Genomic DNA, 20,249 nt, shown 5'->3' with positions numbered 1-20,249 from the left:
CACTAGTCCTATGTTATGCTGTCCCTGAGGGACATGCGAGCACACCCAGCACTCAGTTTGGTTTAGAACCTTACCCACTAAGTGATAATCCTCCAGAGGATGCCCGCCCACGTCCAGATTACTAGTGGACTGGCATCGCTGGATGCACTTCTCTTCAACTAGGGAGTCACAGAACTTGCAGATACAATACTCATCAGACAATAGCCCCTCACACTGTCTCCGCGTTCCGTGACTAGCAGACCTTTTCATAACCCCTGGACCAAGCTTGATAATGGGCTGCTCTGAGTACTCTAGTAACTTTTCCTCGATCTCCATCTCATCGGTATCACTACCAGAACCTGTCTCTGTCCTCCATCCTCCTTCACAAAAATAGAGTGTCCTAGAAAAAGTAAAAACAAGGAAAATCCTGGAACAAAAGAAAAACAAAAACCGCCACTCCATCGCTGGAAAGATATTTCTGAGGCAACGTCTCTGGTTCAGGTGTCTTGACTGAAGGCTTTAGGTCTCCCGGAACAGGTTTACGAGTGACAGATCGGTGTCGTTGGTCTCAGTTTTATCTCGCACTTTCTCCGGGTTACTGACTTTCCTGCAGTGGGTGGAATGGACCCAAGTGTCTCTCTCTGCAACCTTCAGTTATGTGGTACTGGTCAGCAGCACTTGGTACAGGCTTCCCAACGGTCTGTTAAACAACCTGAGCATAGGAAATTGCGGATCATAACATAGTCCCCAGGTTCAACATCATGACAGTTTGTTTCTGGCATACCAGGTGACAGCATTTTTAGTTTTTGTTGTTGTTTTAGCTGTCTGCTCATTTTTATAAGATATTGTACAGTCACTTCATTATTACACTATTAAGTCGTCTTGCGGACTTACGATCAAATGAGGTTGTCGGCCCAAACAGTATCTCAAAGGGGGACAGATTAAGAGAAGGTCTAGGAGTGGTTCGGATGCTATGGAGGACTAGTGGCAAAGCTTCAGGCCACGCCAACCCAGTTTCAGCCATTATCTTACCAAGCTTGTTCTTAATAGTACCATTTACTCTTTCCCCCTTACCACTGGCTTGTGGTCGGTAAGGGGTGTGAAGTCTGCTACTGATTCCCATGAGCTTACACATATTTTGGAAGATATCACCAGTAAAGTGGGTACCCCTATCACTTTCGATGATTCTAGGGATACCGAACCTACACACAAACTCCTGTACAATTTTCTTTGCCGTGAACACAGCAGTATTAGTGGCTGCCGGATATGCTTTTACCCAACCTGAAAACACATCAAGACATAATAACACATACTTTACATTCCTGCAAGGTGGTAATTGGATATAGCCAATTTGTATTACCTGAAAAGGTCCCTCTGTAGGAGGGATGTGTGATGGCTCAGTTGGAATAGTTTTCCTGACATTTTTCCTCAAACAAGTAAGACATGACATTGCCTTCTTACCAGCCTGAGAGGAAAATCCAGGAGCACACAAGTATGCTCTCACTAGATGACACATACCTTCTTTACCCAGGTGAGTCAGACCGTGTGCTGCTTCAGCCAGGCTTGGATAGTATTTTCTGGGAGCTACAGGCTTACCTTGTCCATCTCTCCAGAGTCCTGAGGACTCTTGCCCACATCCCTTTGCCTTCCAGACAGCCTTCTCCTGCAGGGAACACAAATCTTGCATTTCAATTAATTTCTGCATGTCTAATGTCTGAAAAACCATCATAGTGTCGGTCGATACAGTCATAGGTTGCCCTGCTGCCCATTTAGCAGCTTCGTCTGCCCTGTTGTTGCCCAATGACACCGGGTCTTCTTCAGAGGTATGGGCTTTACACTTTATGACAGCTACTGTCCTGGGTAACTGTATCGCTGTCAAAAGTCCTTTTATGTGTTGTGAGTGTGCTACTGGCATGCCTGCTGCTGTCGTAAAGTTTCTAATATGCCAAAGGGCCCCAAAATCGCGCACTACCCCGAAGGCGTACCTAGAGTCAGTATATATATTAGCTGACTTACCCTTTGCAAACTCACAAGCTCTCCTTAATGCTACTAGGTTGAGTGAGGTGGGCCAAGGAGTCTAGATTCTACAACATCCTGATCGTCTACAACAGCATAACCAGTACATAGTTCTCCCGTCTCTGTCTGTCTATGACAACTCCCATCTGTATAAAACGTAAAATCTACATTTTCTAAGGGGGTGTCACGTATGTCGGGCCTGGCAGTATAGGTCTGGTTCAGGTATTCCATACAATCATGCGTATCAGTACTCTTGCCAAACTCATCACCACACAGTGTCTCCTCACCTCCCACCCTTTGTGTCTCTTGAGACACATATGGAAGGTATGTAGCTGGATTTAAGGTGCTACATTGTTTGATGGTGATGTTTGAGGGTGCCATCAGAGCTAGTTCCCATTTTGCGAATGTAGCTGAAGAAACATGTCTGGTTCGAGCTGAATTTAACAGCTGATACAGCATGGGGTGTATAGACAGTTGAATCATGTCCTAATACTACGTCCTCGCTCTTTCTTACCAGAAGAGCAGTTGCTGCTACACTTCTGAGACATGTTGGGAGTGATCTTGCCACAGTGTCCAATTGTGCAGTGTAGTAAGCTACCGGTCTGCAAGCGTCATCAGGTTTCGGTGTGAGGACACCTGCTGCACAACCATCAGTTTCCGTACAATATAGCTCAAAAGGCTTTTCATAATCAGGTATTCCTAATGCAGGTGCTTTAGTCAGACTATCTTTAAGATTAAAGAACGCTTGCTCTGACTCCTCTGTGTGTACGACACGTTCTGGTTTTGAGGAAGAGACTAGCTCCTGCAATGGAAATGCCAGAATAGAAAAACCTGGGATCCAGGATCTACAGCATCCACACATCCCCAAGAAGGTATGAATTTGCTTCTGGCTCTGCGGCAGAGTCATGTGTTGTATGGCCTTAATTCTGTCGGTCGTCAAGTGTCTTAGCCCCTGGGTGAGACAGTGTCCTAAGTATTTGACCTTAGTCTGACATGGCTGTAACTTGTCCTTTGCCACTTTGTGCCCTGTTTGCGAGAGATGGAGCAACAACAATTTAGTATCATGTAAGCATGACATAAAAGAATCAGAGCACAACAACAAATCGTCCACATATTGAATTAGAACAGACCCATTGCTTGGTTGGATGGATTGTAAACAGTCATGTAAGGCTTGAGAGAAAATACTGGGGCTGTCAATGAACCCCTGGGGCAGTCTGGTCCATGTATATTGCATCCCCCCCGGTAGGAGAATGCAAAAAGGTATTGGCAGTCAGGGTGAAGAGGGACTGAGAAGAAAGCAGAACATAGATCAATGACAGTAAAATGACTAGCAGACGGTGGAATCTGCATGAGGATGACAGCTGGATTGGGCACTAGGGGGAATTGGCTCTCAACATCTTTATTAATTCCCCTTGAGTCCTGGACTAATCTATAGCCCCTCCCACCACTCTTCTTCACAGGGAAAATGGTACTATTTGCTGTGCTGGATATACGAATTAAAATCCTTTGTTGCAACAGCCTCTCAATAACAGGATATACCCCTAGTTCCACCTCCGGTTTTAATATATACTGTGGGATTTTTAGAGCTATCCTACAACTTTTTAGATGTACCATCACAGGAGCTACATTTGCCATCAATCCAGTGTCCTGTCCATCTCTGGTCCATAGGGACCCCGGTATTTCCAGCAACATCCCCTTTACTTGAGATGGACTTTGTTCTATAACGGTAGAGTGCAACATTAACATTTGTGGGGTGTCCAATATATCCTGTACCTCATGCGCAACCTTCTCTGGTATGTCTAGGAATACACCATCTGAGGTACAGTATATGACACATCCCATTTTACATAACAAGTCTCTTCCCAGCAAGTTAGTAGGAGCTGCTGCAGCCAAGAAAAATCTGTTGAGTTCATTATCACTGGTAGCACAAAGTCGATACAATCAACCAGCCTTTCTAATATAATTCCTCCAAGCTGCTCTCCCAATTCGCACTCACGGTTGTCCTCACTGTGCGGTTAGATCGCACCGCTTACTAATACTAATTATCAGTAAACCTTGCGATCTATTGGTGGCGCTTTGCGAAAACCCTTGTGGAAAGAGCCCGCTACTGCAGAAGCACACGCGAACAAATTCTTCCTTTTTATGTAGTTTTATTGTCAGGATGGTAAATGTTTTGACACCGTACAGATTTCACAGCAATACTTGGAGACCCTAAACGCTAGCTATACATAGACCATCTCTCTCTCAGGACCAGCCAACTTACCCAGCGTTGGTCTCAGTGCACAAATGATACAAACAAGCTTTTATACCTGATACTCCTCCCCCAGCCTTAGCTTGATGGACAAGTGACACACCAACCTTCTCTTTAAAAGGAAACGCCCCATCACTGGCTTTGTTTGCACTAAACAGACCCACCCTGTCTGTTTGCTGAGAGGAAGGATTTCTCTATCATGTAAGTTAACCAAACTTAAACTATTGTTTGTTACACATAGGTCTTTACATTCAATCTAGGTGCATTGCTGCACAAATGTTTTACTTTACTTCCCTGTTTTCTCTGCATATTGCCAGCTAAATGCCTCCTTTTGTTACACCCTGTTTGTTTTCGCATTCGGTATACCTGCCCCATATACCATCCTTCAGTTGGGCAACCTGCACAATCCACAATAAAACAGTGTATCTACGTTACAAAATCACACAATATACACCTTTTCTGCGCAAAGTTCCCAACAATAGTAATAACGTTTCAGAGACTTTCACAATTGATTATACTATGCATGTATAATAGCTATCAATACGATTGTTTGAACACGTGGAAAATCTACCGGAAGTTCACATACGCTAGGCAGGTAGTAAACAAACGCCAAGCAATACAATATATTAAAACGCAATATGACAATAAAAAGAAACAGTTTTCTCTTTTGTCCCTATATTCAAGTTAGCGCACCTTCAGATTATGCAAAACGGACATTCGGTTTCACATCCCAGAGTAAAAATCAGGTTTTGAACACATTGCGTTCTTACCCGTATATGACGCGTCTCCACCCTTTGTTGCGGAACTGAAATCCGTTTGTCTTGCGTGTCGTCCGGTAACGTAACCTCCGCTCAAGCCCCCAAATTGTTATGCACGTTTTGTCGCTATCCAATAACGATTGTCGAATCTCGATTTGTGTTTCCAACGCACAAATATTTATTCTCAAAAAGTAGCAGAATAATTCAAGCGAAATAATAATAAGTACAGCCGTTACTTATCGCAGGCGCTCTGGATCCAGTGAACAGTCATTCAGGTCTGAAGTCTGTGGTCAATATGACTGAACACTAGATGAAAAGCTCCTGCTTATATGCAAACAGAAATACAGTAAAACAATGCAGATGGTGTGGCTTGCTTCTATTAATCCAGGCTTCAGGACGGTCCAGGGGGTTGCAGATCATAGGCTAGTTCAAACTAAAGAATCCAAAGGTGGGGGTCATCTCTCCACGGGATGTGCTCCTTTCTTCCCGCCAAGACTCCAGTTACAACTAGTCCATTAGCATTTTATAGTCAGCATTAAAGGTTTATTCCCTAACATCAATAACTTGAGTATGCAATGTGCGATCTATTTGCCGAATTAACCGGACAGCTGCTGATGTAAAGGGGATTAATGATACCAGACATGACACCTTTCCTTTAACCTGTACCATATGTATTACTAATATGCATATAACTTATAGTATTACACATAAACACTACTATATTTTGACATAAATAACTATGTGTTGCAGCTACAATTAATGTGTACTATTTACAAATGTGTGTGATTGTGGGAATGTATACAAAAGTGTAAAAACTGTTATTGCCACGTGTTGCGGTTGGACACGCCCTTCCATGCCGTAGCGTGCTCTACGCATATTTTCAGACAAAGACAACCAAGTTTGCTCGATATTAATTGAAATGACTTTATCCAATTTGCTGACTTCAACATAACATACCTGCCTCGCTTAAAAGTGCCATTACTTGCAATGAACATGTTGCCTTACTTGATTCCTCATACTGTACATCAATCCTTTTTTCCCTATCCCCTCCATCTGTCTCTCCCCACTACCTTAACACCTGCTTGTGCCTGAATGACAATCCATATATTATCTAATTACCACCTCCTTGCTCCCAAACCCCCCCCCCATTGTTCTCCTGTGTCAGCTCCCTGCTCCATCATTGTCTCAGCTTCTTCACCCCATTGCATGTCCTTCACTCCCTTCCCATTCTTCACACTTTTATTTTCTCTACCCTTTATTGTCTCACCTTCTCCCCAGCTTTTCAGACTTTCCCCTCCTTCTCCAATCCTCCCCACACTCCTGTGACATCTACTCCAATCTTGGCCCTTCTGCAATATCCATCATCCACTCACACTCATCCGTCACTCTAATCCCTACAAAACAGCACCTCTAACCCTTTAACCTTATCACCATCCTTCCACTCGCTTACCTTTTTCATGTGCACTCTGGAATGCTCAGTTTCTCTGCCATAAACTCTTCCATCCATAACCTATTCCTCTCTTATTCCTTCAGTTAACGTGCCATTAGCAAAAAATTAATTTACACCACTTTCCCTGCTACCCTCTTGTCCAGCGGTCTCTCAACCTACACTCAACAGTCTGATGACCACCAAGGTGGAGAAGTTATCTGCCTTCTGTCACTTACTTGCTCATTCAGAGCGAACTTCCTGAACCCTCTGTTTCCTTCTCCTTTGAGGTTTATTTATACATATCTTCTATCCTATCCAACTTTGCATTGCCATCATCTATCACCCCTTGCCCCCTCCCATCTTTTTCAACAGGCTATTCCACTTCTTATCCTTTGATAAACCCTCTCTATCGGGGAACTTCTAGATCCCCATTGACATCCCATTGTGCTCTGCCACCTCCTTACTTATTTCACTTACTACCTCCAAGTCCTCTTCTCCTCTCTAGCCATTCCACTCTCCTATATTTAACAGGTGCTGCCCCACTGTTGCTGTTACTCTTCACAACATTACACTCTGCAGAGCCCTAGATGAGACAGCCGCAGTAACCACACTTTGCCTTCAGAGATCAAAACTACAATCCTGTCATGCTATTCAAATTCACCTCCTGCAAAAATGCACCTATCCTGCTGAGCGCCAATGGAGGAAATCATGCTCTGTTGCTGCCTTCATCCACAAATTTTTGCTGTCTTCTTACTTTGCCAATGTCTTTCTCTTGCAAAGAAATCTTATTTCAAACTTCTTTACTCAGTGCAACAACCCTCATCACCTCTTCAGCACCGTCAACTCACTTCTCTACATTCCCTCCCACCCATGCCTCATTCCCTGCCTGCTCATGTGACAAGAAAGGTACTCTCCACCTGCCCTGATTTCCTCCCTCCCACCCCCACATCCTTATCTCGTTAACCCCTATCAGCACATCTGAGGTTTTCTTGCTCCTTTCCACTTTCCCCTCTATCTGTCCCTTTGACCCTGCTACCTCCCTTCTCCATTTCCTTTTCTCTAATGTTTGCCAATGCCTAGCCGACCTTATCCATTCACGCTCCAGTAGAACCCTCCCCTATGACTTCAAACATGCACTCATCTTTCCTATTCTCGAAAATCCTATTCTTGATACTTTCTCCTCTCTATATACCACCGCATTTCTCTGCTTTATTTTGCGTCCAAACTCCTCTAACACCTTGTCTACAATCTGCTGACCCACATTCTCTCCACTCACTCGACCCACTTAAATTATGTTTCTGCCCTCCTCATTCCTCTGAAACCGACCACCAAAGTGATGTCTTAATTAGGGCTAAACTGGACGTTTACTTCTCCCTGCGCATACTTCTGTGCTACCTTTGACAAGCTTGAATATCCTCTTCTCACCACCACCCTTCACACCTCAGCACTATTCTCTCCTGAATCACCTCCTACCTCTGGACACTCTTGTTTATTTCTGAATAACACTCCCCTCAACTTCCGCTCTCTGTTGAGGTTCCACAGGGCTCAGTTCTTGGTCCACTGCTTTTCTCTCTTTACATCTCCTGTCAAGACAAACTCATTCGTTACTTGGGCCTCAACTACAAATTCTACACCAATGATACTCAAATCGGCCTTTCCTACCACTGATCTTTCCCCTTCTCTATTTTCCCAGGCTTCCAACTTCCTCTTTACCATGTGCCAACAATATCTCAAATTGAACCTTTCCAAAACCAAAGTTATCATCTTCCTCCTTCCTGGGATTTCCTCACCTACTTCCCTCTCTCTCATGGTGGACAACTTCACTTTCTCTCCTGTTTCCCAGATACTCTGATTTGGAGTCCTCCTCGACTCTGCAATCCTGACACCTACACCTTAGTAACATTGCTTGAATTCGACCATTTCCCATCTTGACTACTGTAATCTACTAACTGCCCTACCACTCACCTGTCTCTCCCCTCATAAATCTGTCTTCAATACTGAAGCATATCTTTTTTTCCTCTCCTGTCACTCCACTTCCACTGCACCTCTCTGTAAAGCTCTGCACTGGCTCCCTATTCCCTCCATAATCCACTTCAAACTGTTCACCCTAACCTTGAAAGCACTCATTGATGCTACTCCCTACATCTCTAGTCATGAGATACACTCCAATCTGCCTTGGACCTCCAAATCTCCTCTCCCCTGATCACTTCTGAAATATACATTTCACTTCCCATGTGAAATGTATATTACTTTGTCATGTGTGTATATGTGGGGTCAACAACTGCAATTTTTTCTTCTCCTTTCTCTTCTGTTTATTGTTTGCAATTTTGTTGCAGTGGTGGTAAGCAAATAAGCAAAAGATTTTCTTTCAGTTGCCAGGCTCATTATATAATAATAAATCCTAGCTTGTGTACAGTTCTGAAGGGAGCTAACCATAAGTACACTATACAGAAAGTTAAACAAAGCAATAAATGGTGATGATGCTATTTCCTCTTCCTGGACGTTTGTGTGTGTATTTCTGTGCCTGAGTTGCTGCCCATTATTTAAATTAGGTTTGCATATTGCTGCAGGGATCTCAGATATCTGTAGAGTGTGTATGTAGTCACAATCATTTCAGCAGATAGTTATAATAAATGAAAATCACCGATCTGATGGTAAATCATGTAGGTGTGTACACATGAATCTGCATGCTCATTGGGACTTTCAGTCGTTGGCAAAACTGTTACAGAAATTGTATCTGAAGTAATTTTCAATTGCTTTTGCCTAGCTTTACTCAACCAGGATTAAGTCTATCAACAACTGATTTGAGCAGCTATTGTTCTCTCTGGGACTGCACCAAACTCCCAGCCACCAAATCAGCAGAAGAGAAACCACAAGGAGAGGACCAATCTCGTCTTCAATCTCCATCACATAAGGATTTAGGGACAAAGGCATCTATGTTGAACTTGGGCTAACCTTGTAGAGTGACATTTCCACTGTGGGAAATCTGGACTGTTTAAGATGGCCTTGCAGAGGGCACCCAGAGATGTTCAAGGTTCTACTGATTCTGATGTTAGAATTCTGTTTCTTATCAGTTCAATCATAGTTCCTGCTTCTTAGTCACATATTCATCAGAACAACTTGCAATGGGGAAACTGCTCCATCGAGAGCTGCTCATGGGTCTGCCCACCTGACGTACCTGAAAGAGCAGGGTGACTGGAATGTAGACTCTCTTCATGTTGGTGTACCATTGTTGGATTTCCATAGAAACTGCATCATCACCACTGATGACCACAACTTAGCCATACATAGTCTCCAATTGACTTTAATAATGTATCAGGTATAGTGAGTCCTATTAAAATATAGTATTAAAATAAACCACTTGTGTTTGTTCTACATCAGGACTACTAGAAAACTAAAACTTGGCCTGAGAACTGTATTGTACAACATTGCCTGGTTAAGAACTATAGCTCTAAGTATATAATGGCAAAAAAATGTTGAACACTGGGATGCTGTTGGGTGATGTTTGAAGCTTGGTGATCACTTGAGTGTTGTTTTAACTATCCTTTGTTATTATTTGCTGTTGTTTACAGTTGTATAAATCCTTATGAAATAAAGTTCTTATTTTCTTCTCTCTATGCCTGTGTGATACTAAGGTACCAGGGTTAAAAGGTGGACTCCTGCCCTAACACCCTGGTAACCTGACAATGGGGTAAAGATTATAGCTCAACAATTTGAAATTTACACTAATATTGCTTTCTAAGGGAATTACTGAACCCAAATCATTGAAGGAAAATGCATCCCTTAACATACTAGAACCACGGTACCTACTTTTTGAAATGGGCACTCAGGGCTGTAGAGTTCTTTAGGTTGTTGGTTGCCATATGTGCATTCGTCTTTGTTTTGAAAACATTGTGAAGGATGATTCATCCAACAAAATAACCTTCCTCCACTGCTCAGCAGTCATTTGTCTGTGCTCTTTGCACTAGCAAATGTGCCAAGGGTGAAATATTATTTGGCTAATTAATACATGAGCCACACTTGTATAGAAGCCCTTGCTAAATTTTACTTATTTACCCAGGGGTTGCCATATTACATGAATTTTGAGATTTGATGTTTCCTTATAATTTTATCCTTAGCCTATTTTATAAAAACACACAAGGGTGCCATGCTTCTTTCTCTTTAATTTCAATTACCTATAAACATAATAAACATAACAACCACAGTAGCCAGCTAGCCATGGTGACGGTATAGTGTCAGGTACTGCTGAAAACATTCTCAGACTCACAAGTAGTGCATAAAAAACAAAAAACATAATAAGTTACTTCCCAACTGCAGAGCCGTAACTAGGCATGTGCGGGCGGTGCCGTTGCCCAAGGTGCAAGCCCAAGGGGGTGCAGCAGTCGCCCGCTACCTGGCTCTGTATCTTCTGCCTTATACTTCCGCAGTGGAACGCATGTGCGTTCCACTGACAGAAAGTTTGGCATTTGGAACGCTATGTCATCTGCTGGGAGTCTCGCTGCCCTCGCCCCACAGCACAGCACATCATGAGGGCAGAGGTGACCTACATTATGCAGCAACCTACAGGCATGACACCAATAAGTAATGTACTTGCGCACACACAGCGGGCAACAGAAACCAAAGCACTTACAGCTTCTCCCTGTCACATATATTCTCCTTCTCTCTCTCTCTCCTGCTCTCTGTCTCTCCGTCTCTGCCTCTCTCTCTCCCCTCTCTCTAGTGCTCTCTGTCTCTCCTTCTCTTTTTTTCTCCTGCTCTCTGTCCCTCCTCTGTCTCTCTCTCTCTGTCTCTCTCCCCTCCTCTCTCTCTCCTTTCTCTCCTCTCTCTCTCTCCTCTCTTCTCTCTCTCTCTCGTAAAGCATTGAAATGGTCGATAAATACTCTATACTGTGCCTGGTTCTGCACAAATCTAATCAATTATATTGTTCCTTGTAGGTGTTTTTGGTTCTTTTAACTATATACACTAGATAAAATTTTACATAACTAAGGTTTTCATTGTATGGATATGACAGTATATAATGACACTATATAATGCCATGATCTAGTTTCATGTGTATATATAAATGATATATTTTGCTTTTCTTGTGCAAGATAAGAATCCTATTAAAATGGACAGTATACATTTGCTTGTTTTAGCATAAAACAAGCATGCATTGTTGCTATGCCCCTATAGATACCAATTTTAACATTTGTAATATGATATATGTCAATAAACCACAGGTTGCAAAAAAAGTTAAAATGTCCTGAATAATCGGGATTACATCATTATATCATTAGGGACCTGGGCTTCATCTTTCTCAATCTGCCTATTGACCACAATGTGCAATGTGAAAGCATTGGTGTCCAAGCCTGATTTTGTAGCTTAGAAGTCCTGCTCCCTAGAAGTATGTATGCAGAATGTATTAAATCTTAAAGGGGAACCCTGCGATTACGCTGTTTATTAATTCTCACAGCCTGAATATATTATATATATCCATGTAAAACTATTGGTACGCGGGCTGTTATTTACACATAGGCTTTAAATATATAATTGTAGTTTTAAGCGAAATCCCACCTTTATACAATTTGTTTTACCTGTACCTTTTATATAGGCTCTTGCAATATTTACTAAATACATTGCTTTATTTTTCTTATTTCCTTCTCTAGCTTTTCTGCCGGCAGAGATGACATACTGTGTACATTTAAAAGGTTCTCTGTGTACATAGGTATGCCATGCAGAGCGCTCTGAAGAGCTATTTAGTCTCTCTCTCTCATTGAAAAACACAGTGCGTAGAAAATGTCTACTAGGCATCTAAAATACACATTACTTTACATGCCTTTTTACCCATTATCACAGCTCATATATGTGTACGGCACCTGATTGTTATATATCCTATTTTTAAATAGCTTTTCATGGATTTATTAATGTAAAAAGCAAAAGGGTGCAAGGTTAACACAATTTATGCAATAATATTTCTTCTATTCTAACGTAAATATATGTATTCAATCGTGTTAGTTGATCTCAGCCCCAACTCTCATTAGGTGAGAAATATTGAGAATTGACTTCTGCATAACCTACTTTGTAAAGTATTGATTTATAGCTTTTCATTAAGAAAAAATACACAAGGGAGCACCAGAGTAATTCCTGGACTCTCCTTTTCCTTGCCTCATACACGGTAACTAGTGTGAGACACACCAGAGTTTATTTGAATCCCACCACTGTGTATATATATATATATATATATATATATATATATATACACACACATCTTGCTTTAGCAAATATGTGTAACGGAATTCTTTCAGTAAAGTGCTAGTCACACCCCCACATTACGGTGGCCACACCCACTTTGCAAATGTCACTCCCACTTAGATTTGGGGCGCAGGTGCCCTGTCTCGCCCGGGACACTAAAATGTCTAGTTACGACACTGCCCAAATGCTTTTGAATAGAGGCGCATTGGGTTTAGAACCATAATTTTTCGCTATTTGGGGCAACAAACCACATCAGTATAAAAGGTGTCAGAATTCCATGTTATAAATACATTTACAGTTTGTGGTTCTTAATATAAAGCATTGCTACTTTTGCGTAAAAACATAAAACATAAAAAATAAAATAATTTAGTGGAAATTCCTTCCACTCAAATTACACAAATTCTTCATGTTTGTTAAATAACAATTTTAAATTTAATTAAATGCACATGCTTTTGTAATATCTTGCATTTAGATTATAATGTATTGACTTTAGAGTCATTTAATTAGAAAAGCTTATTTCAATGCCAACTATTAGAACACCTGCAGCTTCAAATATAATGGTTGAAAAGTCAAGTTATGTGAGGTTACAGTCATGGCCAAAAGTTTTCAGAACGACACAAGTATTTGTTTTCACAAAATTTGCAGCTTTGGTGTTTTTAGACCTTTTTGCCAGATGTTGCTATGGTGTAATGAAGTAAAATTTCAAGCATTTCATAAGTGTCAAAGGCTTTTATTGACAACTACATTAAGTTTCTACAAAGAGTCAGTTTTCACAATATTCATGGAGTTTGTCAGAATTTGTGGTTTTTTGTTTGTCCTTATGCCTCTTGAGGATTGACCACAAATTCTCAATGGGATTAAGGTCTGGGGATATTCCTGGCCATGGACCCAAACTCCTCAGACCTTAATCCCATTGAGAATTTGTGGTTAATCCTCACGAGGTGGGTGGACAAACAAAAACCCACAAATTCTGACAAACTCCAAGTATTAATTAGGCAAAAATGGACAACCATCAGTCAGTATGTGGCCCAGAAGTTGACAGTATGCCAGGGTGAATTGGAGAGGTCTTCAAAGAAAGATCAACACTGCAAATATTGCCTATTTGGATAAATTTAATGTAATTGTCAATAAAATCATTTGACACTTATGAAATGCTTGTAATTTTATTTCAGTATACCATAGCAACATCTGACAAAAAGGTCTATAAACACTGAAGCAGCAAACTTTGTGAAAACCAATACTTGTGTCATTCTCAAATCTTTTGGCCATGACTGTACAAGGCCAGAACTGCTTTAAAACATTAATGAGCACGCATATGTATATCTTTGCAAAACACGAGAGTATCTTTGATTCTAGTTTTAGGATACAATGTATCAACAAAACAACTTTATTTATGTCTTATTTATCTTTACAATGTTACACACTACACAGGGTAGTCTTATTTTTTTGGATGGGGGAAGAAAAATCAGAGTTTTGACAGGCTTTTGTTAAATTTACCTTATCAATATACTATGCCTTGAAACAACAAGTATGTTGTTTACCTTGAAGGGCAGCATGGTGGCTTAGTGGTTAGCACTTCTGCCCTAGAGCAATGGGGTCATGAGTTCAATTCCCAACCATGTCCTTGTATGTTCTCCCCATGTTTGCGTGGGTTTCCTCCGGGCACTTCGGTTTCCTCCCACATTCCAAAAACATACTGATAGGTTAATTGGCTGCTATTAAATTGCCCTTAGTCTCTCTCAGTCTGTTGTGTGTATGTTAGGGGATTTAGCTTGTAAGCTCCAATAGCGCAGGGACTGATGTGAATGAGTTCTCTGTACAGCGCTGCGTAATTACTGGTGCTATATAAATAGATGATAATGATGATGATGATGATGAAGGGTTGCTTCTATTCATTATCAGAAGACATCCTGTCTGTACACATTATGTTATGTGAAGATTTCTTACATTTAAGAAAAATTCAAAAGGCATGATCAGAGCTCTGACCTCTCTCCCATGCCATCTGTTCCTATGCCAGAATCCAGTCTATAATGCAGCCTGGGTCTCAGCTGGTAAAAGAAGCTGCATTGCTGAGACTCACCCCAACTTTTTTTTAACAGAGAGCAAATCTATTTACCCAGAATAAAAATTCCTCCCAACTTTTTGCACAATCATTCATCAATGACCTTTTCCTAGCAGTGCAAGATCTCTGCCACACATAACTTGTCTAAAAATTTGAGCATCTCAGATCAGAGACACACATCGTGCTAGGTGTATTTCTCCGATCACAGACATTTATATTTGATTGAAAAATGTATACTTATATATAAAGTACAGACTCATGTGATAGACAGTTCCTGGACACACTGTGCAGAGGCACAGTCCCAAAAGAGGTGCTTAGATATTTTCTCGTTAATGGGGCACCAAGCACAGTGTCTATATCTGCCTACGTGCCAGGAGTGCATGAAGGTCCTGAAGGACAAACCCCCTGGATAATATCCATGCAAATTCTTTGTGTCTTCCAGACAAACTTTGCTGTTGCAGCAGGGAGCCCTTAGTTCTAATGGATAGTCTTTGGTTTCCACACCTCCCTCCAGATGATAATGCTCCCTCACAAATGTCTCCATTTCTGTCAAAGGAGGAAAACCATTGCCAAGGATTCCTTGAAAGAGAATGGCCCTGTGGTTTAGGAAGAAGCAGGAAACCATGGCATGCTGATAAGACCCCTAGAACCTCTTTTCAGGGCCTTCATTTTTAGCAGCCCTCTTTCTTATAGATTACTATCTGTTTGCAAATACTCTGTTGCCTCTAGGACTTCACCAGCAATAGTAGGGGCTTATCAGCTTAGGGAATTTGAGGGTGTGGACAGAACACAACAGGAAATCAACTGGGAGCAGGATAAAGACAGGGACAATGCAGCGACACTGAGGATGCTAGAGGCAAGATCCAAAGTCAAGAATAATAGCCCCAGAACAGATGTTGGCAGTAATTTGAGACATAATTATAAAATAGGCTAGGTTAGTTCTTGTAGAGATGCAAAACAAAGATTTAGAACATGCTGAGGTCAGAGCAACAAAGCAAGAGGAAAATTATTCAGGTCTAACTGCTTTATCTTCCTCTTGCAGATTGCAATGGAAACAAAGTTGATGCAAAAGATTCCCTTCAGGTAGCTCTGTACAATGAGTATTTCAGCCTTGGAGAATAACTGTTCGATTCCTTGTAAAACTCCTCTGCATTCGCAGCAGGATGTTTATAGTCCTTACAACTAGAAAAAAGACCGCACCAGGTGGTCCATATAATTCCTCTAGGTATATATATATCAGTCTGGCTACATAGCATTGACTATACCACCTGAGGTTAGGTGCACCCGATCATAGGCTTACTAGAAACATAAACATGAGAGAAAAAAGAAATGATCTAAGTGGGGCACTCAAATGGACAGAAATTCTTTAATTTATATACATAATATTCTGTTAAATACTCCTTTATTGATTCATTGTTAAAACATTCCATTAGCGAAATATAAAACTCGTATATGAATAACACCATGAATAAAGATAACTGTTAAAAAGACAAATGCTAGTTTGTCTAACCGCGACACTGCTCTGATTAGGAATCTACTTTGATAGTTTATTGTGTAACATATATAATAAATGTTCTATTCATACCATATCCCTCTGGAAAGACTTGGTGTAACATAAAATAGTCTTTATTCTTACATCTTATTAACCAGAAACAAAGGTGGAATGAACTAATGAGGATTATAGAGGAGCTGCTGGTATTACACACTATTATGTGTTGAATATATTTCTTCTATCCACTGTGTGCCAGCTTATTCCCTCTAAAACAGCTAGTGGTCATACCCCTGAATTAACCTAAATAACGGGTTAGCTATTTTCTAGATAGGTTTTCTATTAGATTTTGGTGGGGTAATAGTTACTAGGACCATCCCGCTAAATATTCAGTGTATATCAGGATTGTCACTGCTAGCTATTACTATCCTTCCATCTGGCTGTCTCGCTTCTCTCAATTTCTCACTCAGCGAGCAGCATAAAAGGATTCCTAACTAAACAACCTCTATATCGCTAAATAGCTTAAATTTAATTTGACAGAGCAGCGAGCGCGGCGTCCGCCGACGCGCGTTTCGCCAAGGCTTTTACTAAGGCAAGCCGAGGGTATGGCCAGATCTATTATTTATAGAGGAGAGCCCTCCCCTATGATGACATCATCGTTAGCAACGTTATGGCAACAACAGTTGCCATGTCTACCGCTGGGTAAGTAGCGTGAATTGTCGATCCAAACAGTGGATTATCCCCTCTGACTTTTCAAATGGATCCTATACACGATTCTAACTACAGGTAAGTTGAAAAATATACAGGAAGCTCCCTCATTTAAATATTAAAGACCCATGGGGAGATTTGAGGTTCGAGATGTGTTTATTAAATGTTTATAAGATACATGTATCACTAAAATCAATTTGACTCATCTTACATATTGCCAATCTGAGATTTCTAAGAGTAATAACGATAAGGCCATCTTACATATTATAAGCCAGGTCTCTTAGATACAAGGGGCTTACATTGGTGAAGACAAAAAACAGGTTATGTTGATGTTGGACACACACACTGATGCCTCATATCCATTGTATTTTACCACAGACCCAGATTCAATTAACTAAACATTCATATTAAGTGTCATTGGTGTGAAAGATCCTAATTATTAACCAAGTAACAATATAGTAAATTTTATACCTAATATAAGTGAAGCAAAGTGAAAAACTACCTGTGCTAATCTCTTCAATTTTTTGGTACTAGAGATTCTAAATCAGTTTTGTCTGATTAAATTATTCTTCATTCATAAATTGGAGTGCATAAACATAATAATAATTGAATGGTGGTTTTCTTTAGATTCGTATATCGAATATAGTGAATATGGACCAGATTGATCCAATAATTTTGGTTTTATGTTTATGCACTCCAATTTATGAATGAAGAATAATTTAATCAGACAAAACTGATTTAGAATCTCTAGTACCAAAAAATTGAAGAGATTAGCACAGGTAGTTTTTCACTTTGCTTCACTTATATTAGGTATAAAATTTACTATATTGTTACTTGGTTAATAATTAGGATCTTTTACACCAATGACACTTAATATGAATGTTTAGTTAATTGAATCTGGGTCTGTGGTAAAATACAATGGATATGAGGCATCAGTGTGTGTGTCCAACATCAACATAACCTGTTTTTTGTCTTCACCAATGTAAGCCCCTTGTATCTAAGAGACCTGGCTTATAATATGTAAGATGGCCTTATCGTTATTACTCTTAGAAATCTCAGATTGGCAATATGTAAGATGAGTCAAATTGATTTTAGTGATACATGTATCTTATAAACATTTAATAAACACATCTCGAACCTCAAATCTCCCCATGGGTCTTTAATATTTAAATGAGGGAGCTTCCTGTATATTTTTCAACTTACCTGTAGTTAGAATCGTGTATAGGATCCATTTGAAAAGTCAGAGGGGATAATCCACTGTTTGGATCGACAATTCACGCTACTTACCCAGCGGTAGACATGGCAACTGTTGTTGCCATAACGTTGCTAACGATGATGTCATCATAGGGGAGGGCTCTCCTCTATAAATAATAGATCTGGCCATACCCTCGGCTTGCCTTAGTAAAAGCCTTAGCGAAACGCGCGTCGGCGGACGCCGCGCTCACTGCTCTGTCAAATTAAATTTAAGCTATTTAGCGATATAGAGGTTGTTTAGTTAGGAATCCTTTTATGCTGCTCGCTGAGTGAGAAATTGAGAGAAGCGAGACAGCCAGATGGAAGGATAGTAATAGCTAGCAGTGACAATCCTGATATACACTGAATATTTAGCGGGATGGTCCTAGTAACTATTACCCCACCAAAATCTAATAGAAAACCTATCTAGAAAATAGCTAACCCGTTATTTAGGTTAATTCAGGGGTATGACCTCTAGCTGTTTTAGAGGGAATAAGCTGGCACACAGTGGATAGAAGAAATATATTCAACACATAATAGTGTGTAATACCAGCAGCTCCTCTATAATCCTCATTAGTTCATTCCACCTTTGTTTCTGGTTAATAAGATGTAAGAATAAAGACTATTTTATGTTACACCAAGTCTTTCCAGAGGGATATGGTATGAATAGAACATTTATTATATATGTTACACAATAAACTATCAAAGTAGATTCCTATTCAGAGCAGTGTCGCGGTTAGACAAACTAGCATTTGTCTTTTTAACAGTTATCTTTATTCATGGTGTTATTCATATACAAGTTTTATATTTCGCTAATGGAATGTTTTAACAATGAATCAATAAAGGAGTATTTAACAGAATATTATGTATATAAATTAAAGAATTTCTGTCCATTTGAGTGCCCCACTTAGATCATTTCTTTTTTCTCTCATGTTTATGTTTATAGTCCTTACAAGGACTAAAGGAAGAAAATACTGCACTTCATCTTAGCCAAAAGGTCGGGAAGTGATCAGAGACACTTATAGCTAGTCGACAGAGGTATGCTAAAAGGAAATCAGGTTATCAGAGATCGATAATAGGGGCACCAAGCCTCGGTACCCCGGCATTTACTGGGGACTTCGTCCGGGATACCCAAAATACCAGCCCAGGACTGGCCGGATATCTTCTCAATTTTTGGGAACAGCAGACAAATCCGTACGGTGAGGAGCTGAAGTTTTGTGCATTTGCACCTCTCTGTCTGCTCTTCCTGTAAGATATAAGGTGGGGTTCAGTAGGGGATGGTATAATGTAGGGGATGGTATAATGGGTATTTGAACAATTACTGAATAACCTGTTTTTGTGACTTATCAATTAATTGTTTTGGTGAAAAATAGATAAGAGTGAATGCATGTGTTTGTGTCTATACAGGATATAAATAAAAGGATACAAATACATAACTTATTAATTGACCTTGATAATCAAGGGCATACCTCTATACTCGCTGCTGACCTTGTTCTGTTTAGATGTTTATCCCTGGGTTTCAGAGGTCATTATAAGAAATCCTTCGCTCTTGTAAAGACTGAGTGATATTGTACTGATAAGAGATGTATAAGGGGACTACATAACCTTGAAAAGACTGACCTGATCAAGGACTGTGCCTTGCACCCGCTACTGAGGCTTGACCTTGTCCTGAGTAATGTGCGATCACTGGGCCAGCTGTCAGTCTACAAGGGTCCTCAGCTCTCTTAGAAGTTGAAAGAAGTAACAACTGAGTAACACGGTATAAGTGTAGAAAGGTTGCTCACTGATTCTGGAAAGGGTACTTCGCAGTGCCTTGGAGGTACCCCTGTTGAGGGGCCCCTGAGGTCGGAGGATAGGTCTGTCTACTGTCTTTCTATTGTCTTAAGAAAAACTAAATTGCACCTTCAAAAGAAATAACTGAGTATATTGGTGGAATTATTGTAATAGTAATAATTGTACTCATTTTAATATATTGTTTCATAAGAACATCAAGGGGAGTGGAGGTAATCAGAGACATGCTGTGGGGAGTATAAATGTCAGAAAGTAATCTTAGTTGTCCAGACTGTAAATGTGTTGTTATAATTCAAAAGACA

At 40.5% G+C, this 20,249-nt stretch overlaps 1 protein-coding gene across 1 annotated transcript in view; it reads left to right on the top strand.

Annotated features, from left to right (window-relative positions):
- SLC40A1 (solute carrier family 40 member 1) overlaps positions 1-10,050 on the top strand; it is a 69,333-nt gene extending 59,283 nt beyond the window's left edge. The window contains exon 8 of the mRNA XM_075180019.1: positions 9,201-10,050. Within this exon, the coding sequence (XP_075036120.1) occupies positions 9,201-9,220 (20 nt within the window). The 3' untranslated portion in view covers positions 9,221-10,050. The remainder of the gene's footprint in view (positions 1-9,200) is intronic.
- Positions 10,051-20,249: the final 10,199 nt, after the last annotated feature.

Source organism: Mixophyes fleayi, chromosome 7 (assembly GCF_038048845.1).
Source record: "Mixophyes fleayi isolate aMixFle1 chromosome 7, aMixFle1.hap1, whole genome shotgun sequence".
Classification (NCBI taxonomy): Eukaryota; Metazoa; Chordata; class Amphibia; order Anura; family Limnodynastidae; genus Mixophyes; species Mixophyes fleayi.
Note: the sequence above shows the minus strand (reverse complement) of the source record. Positions and strands in the feature narration are given on the sequence as shown.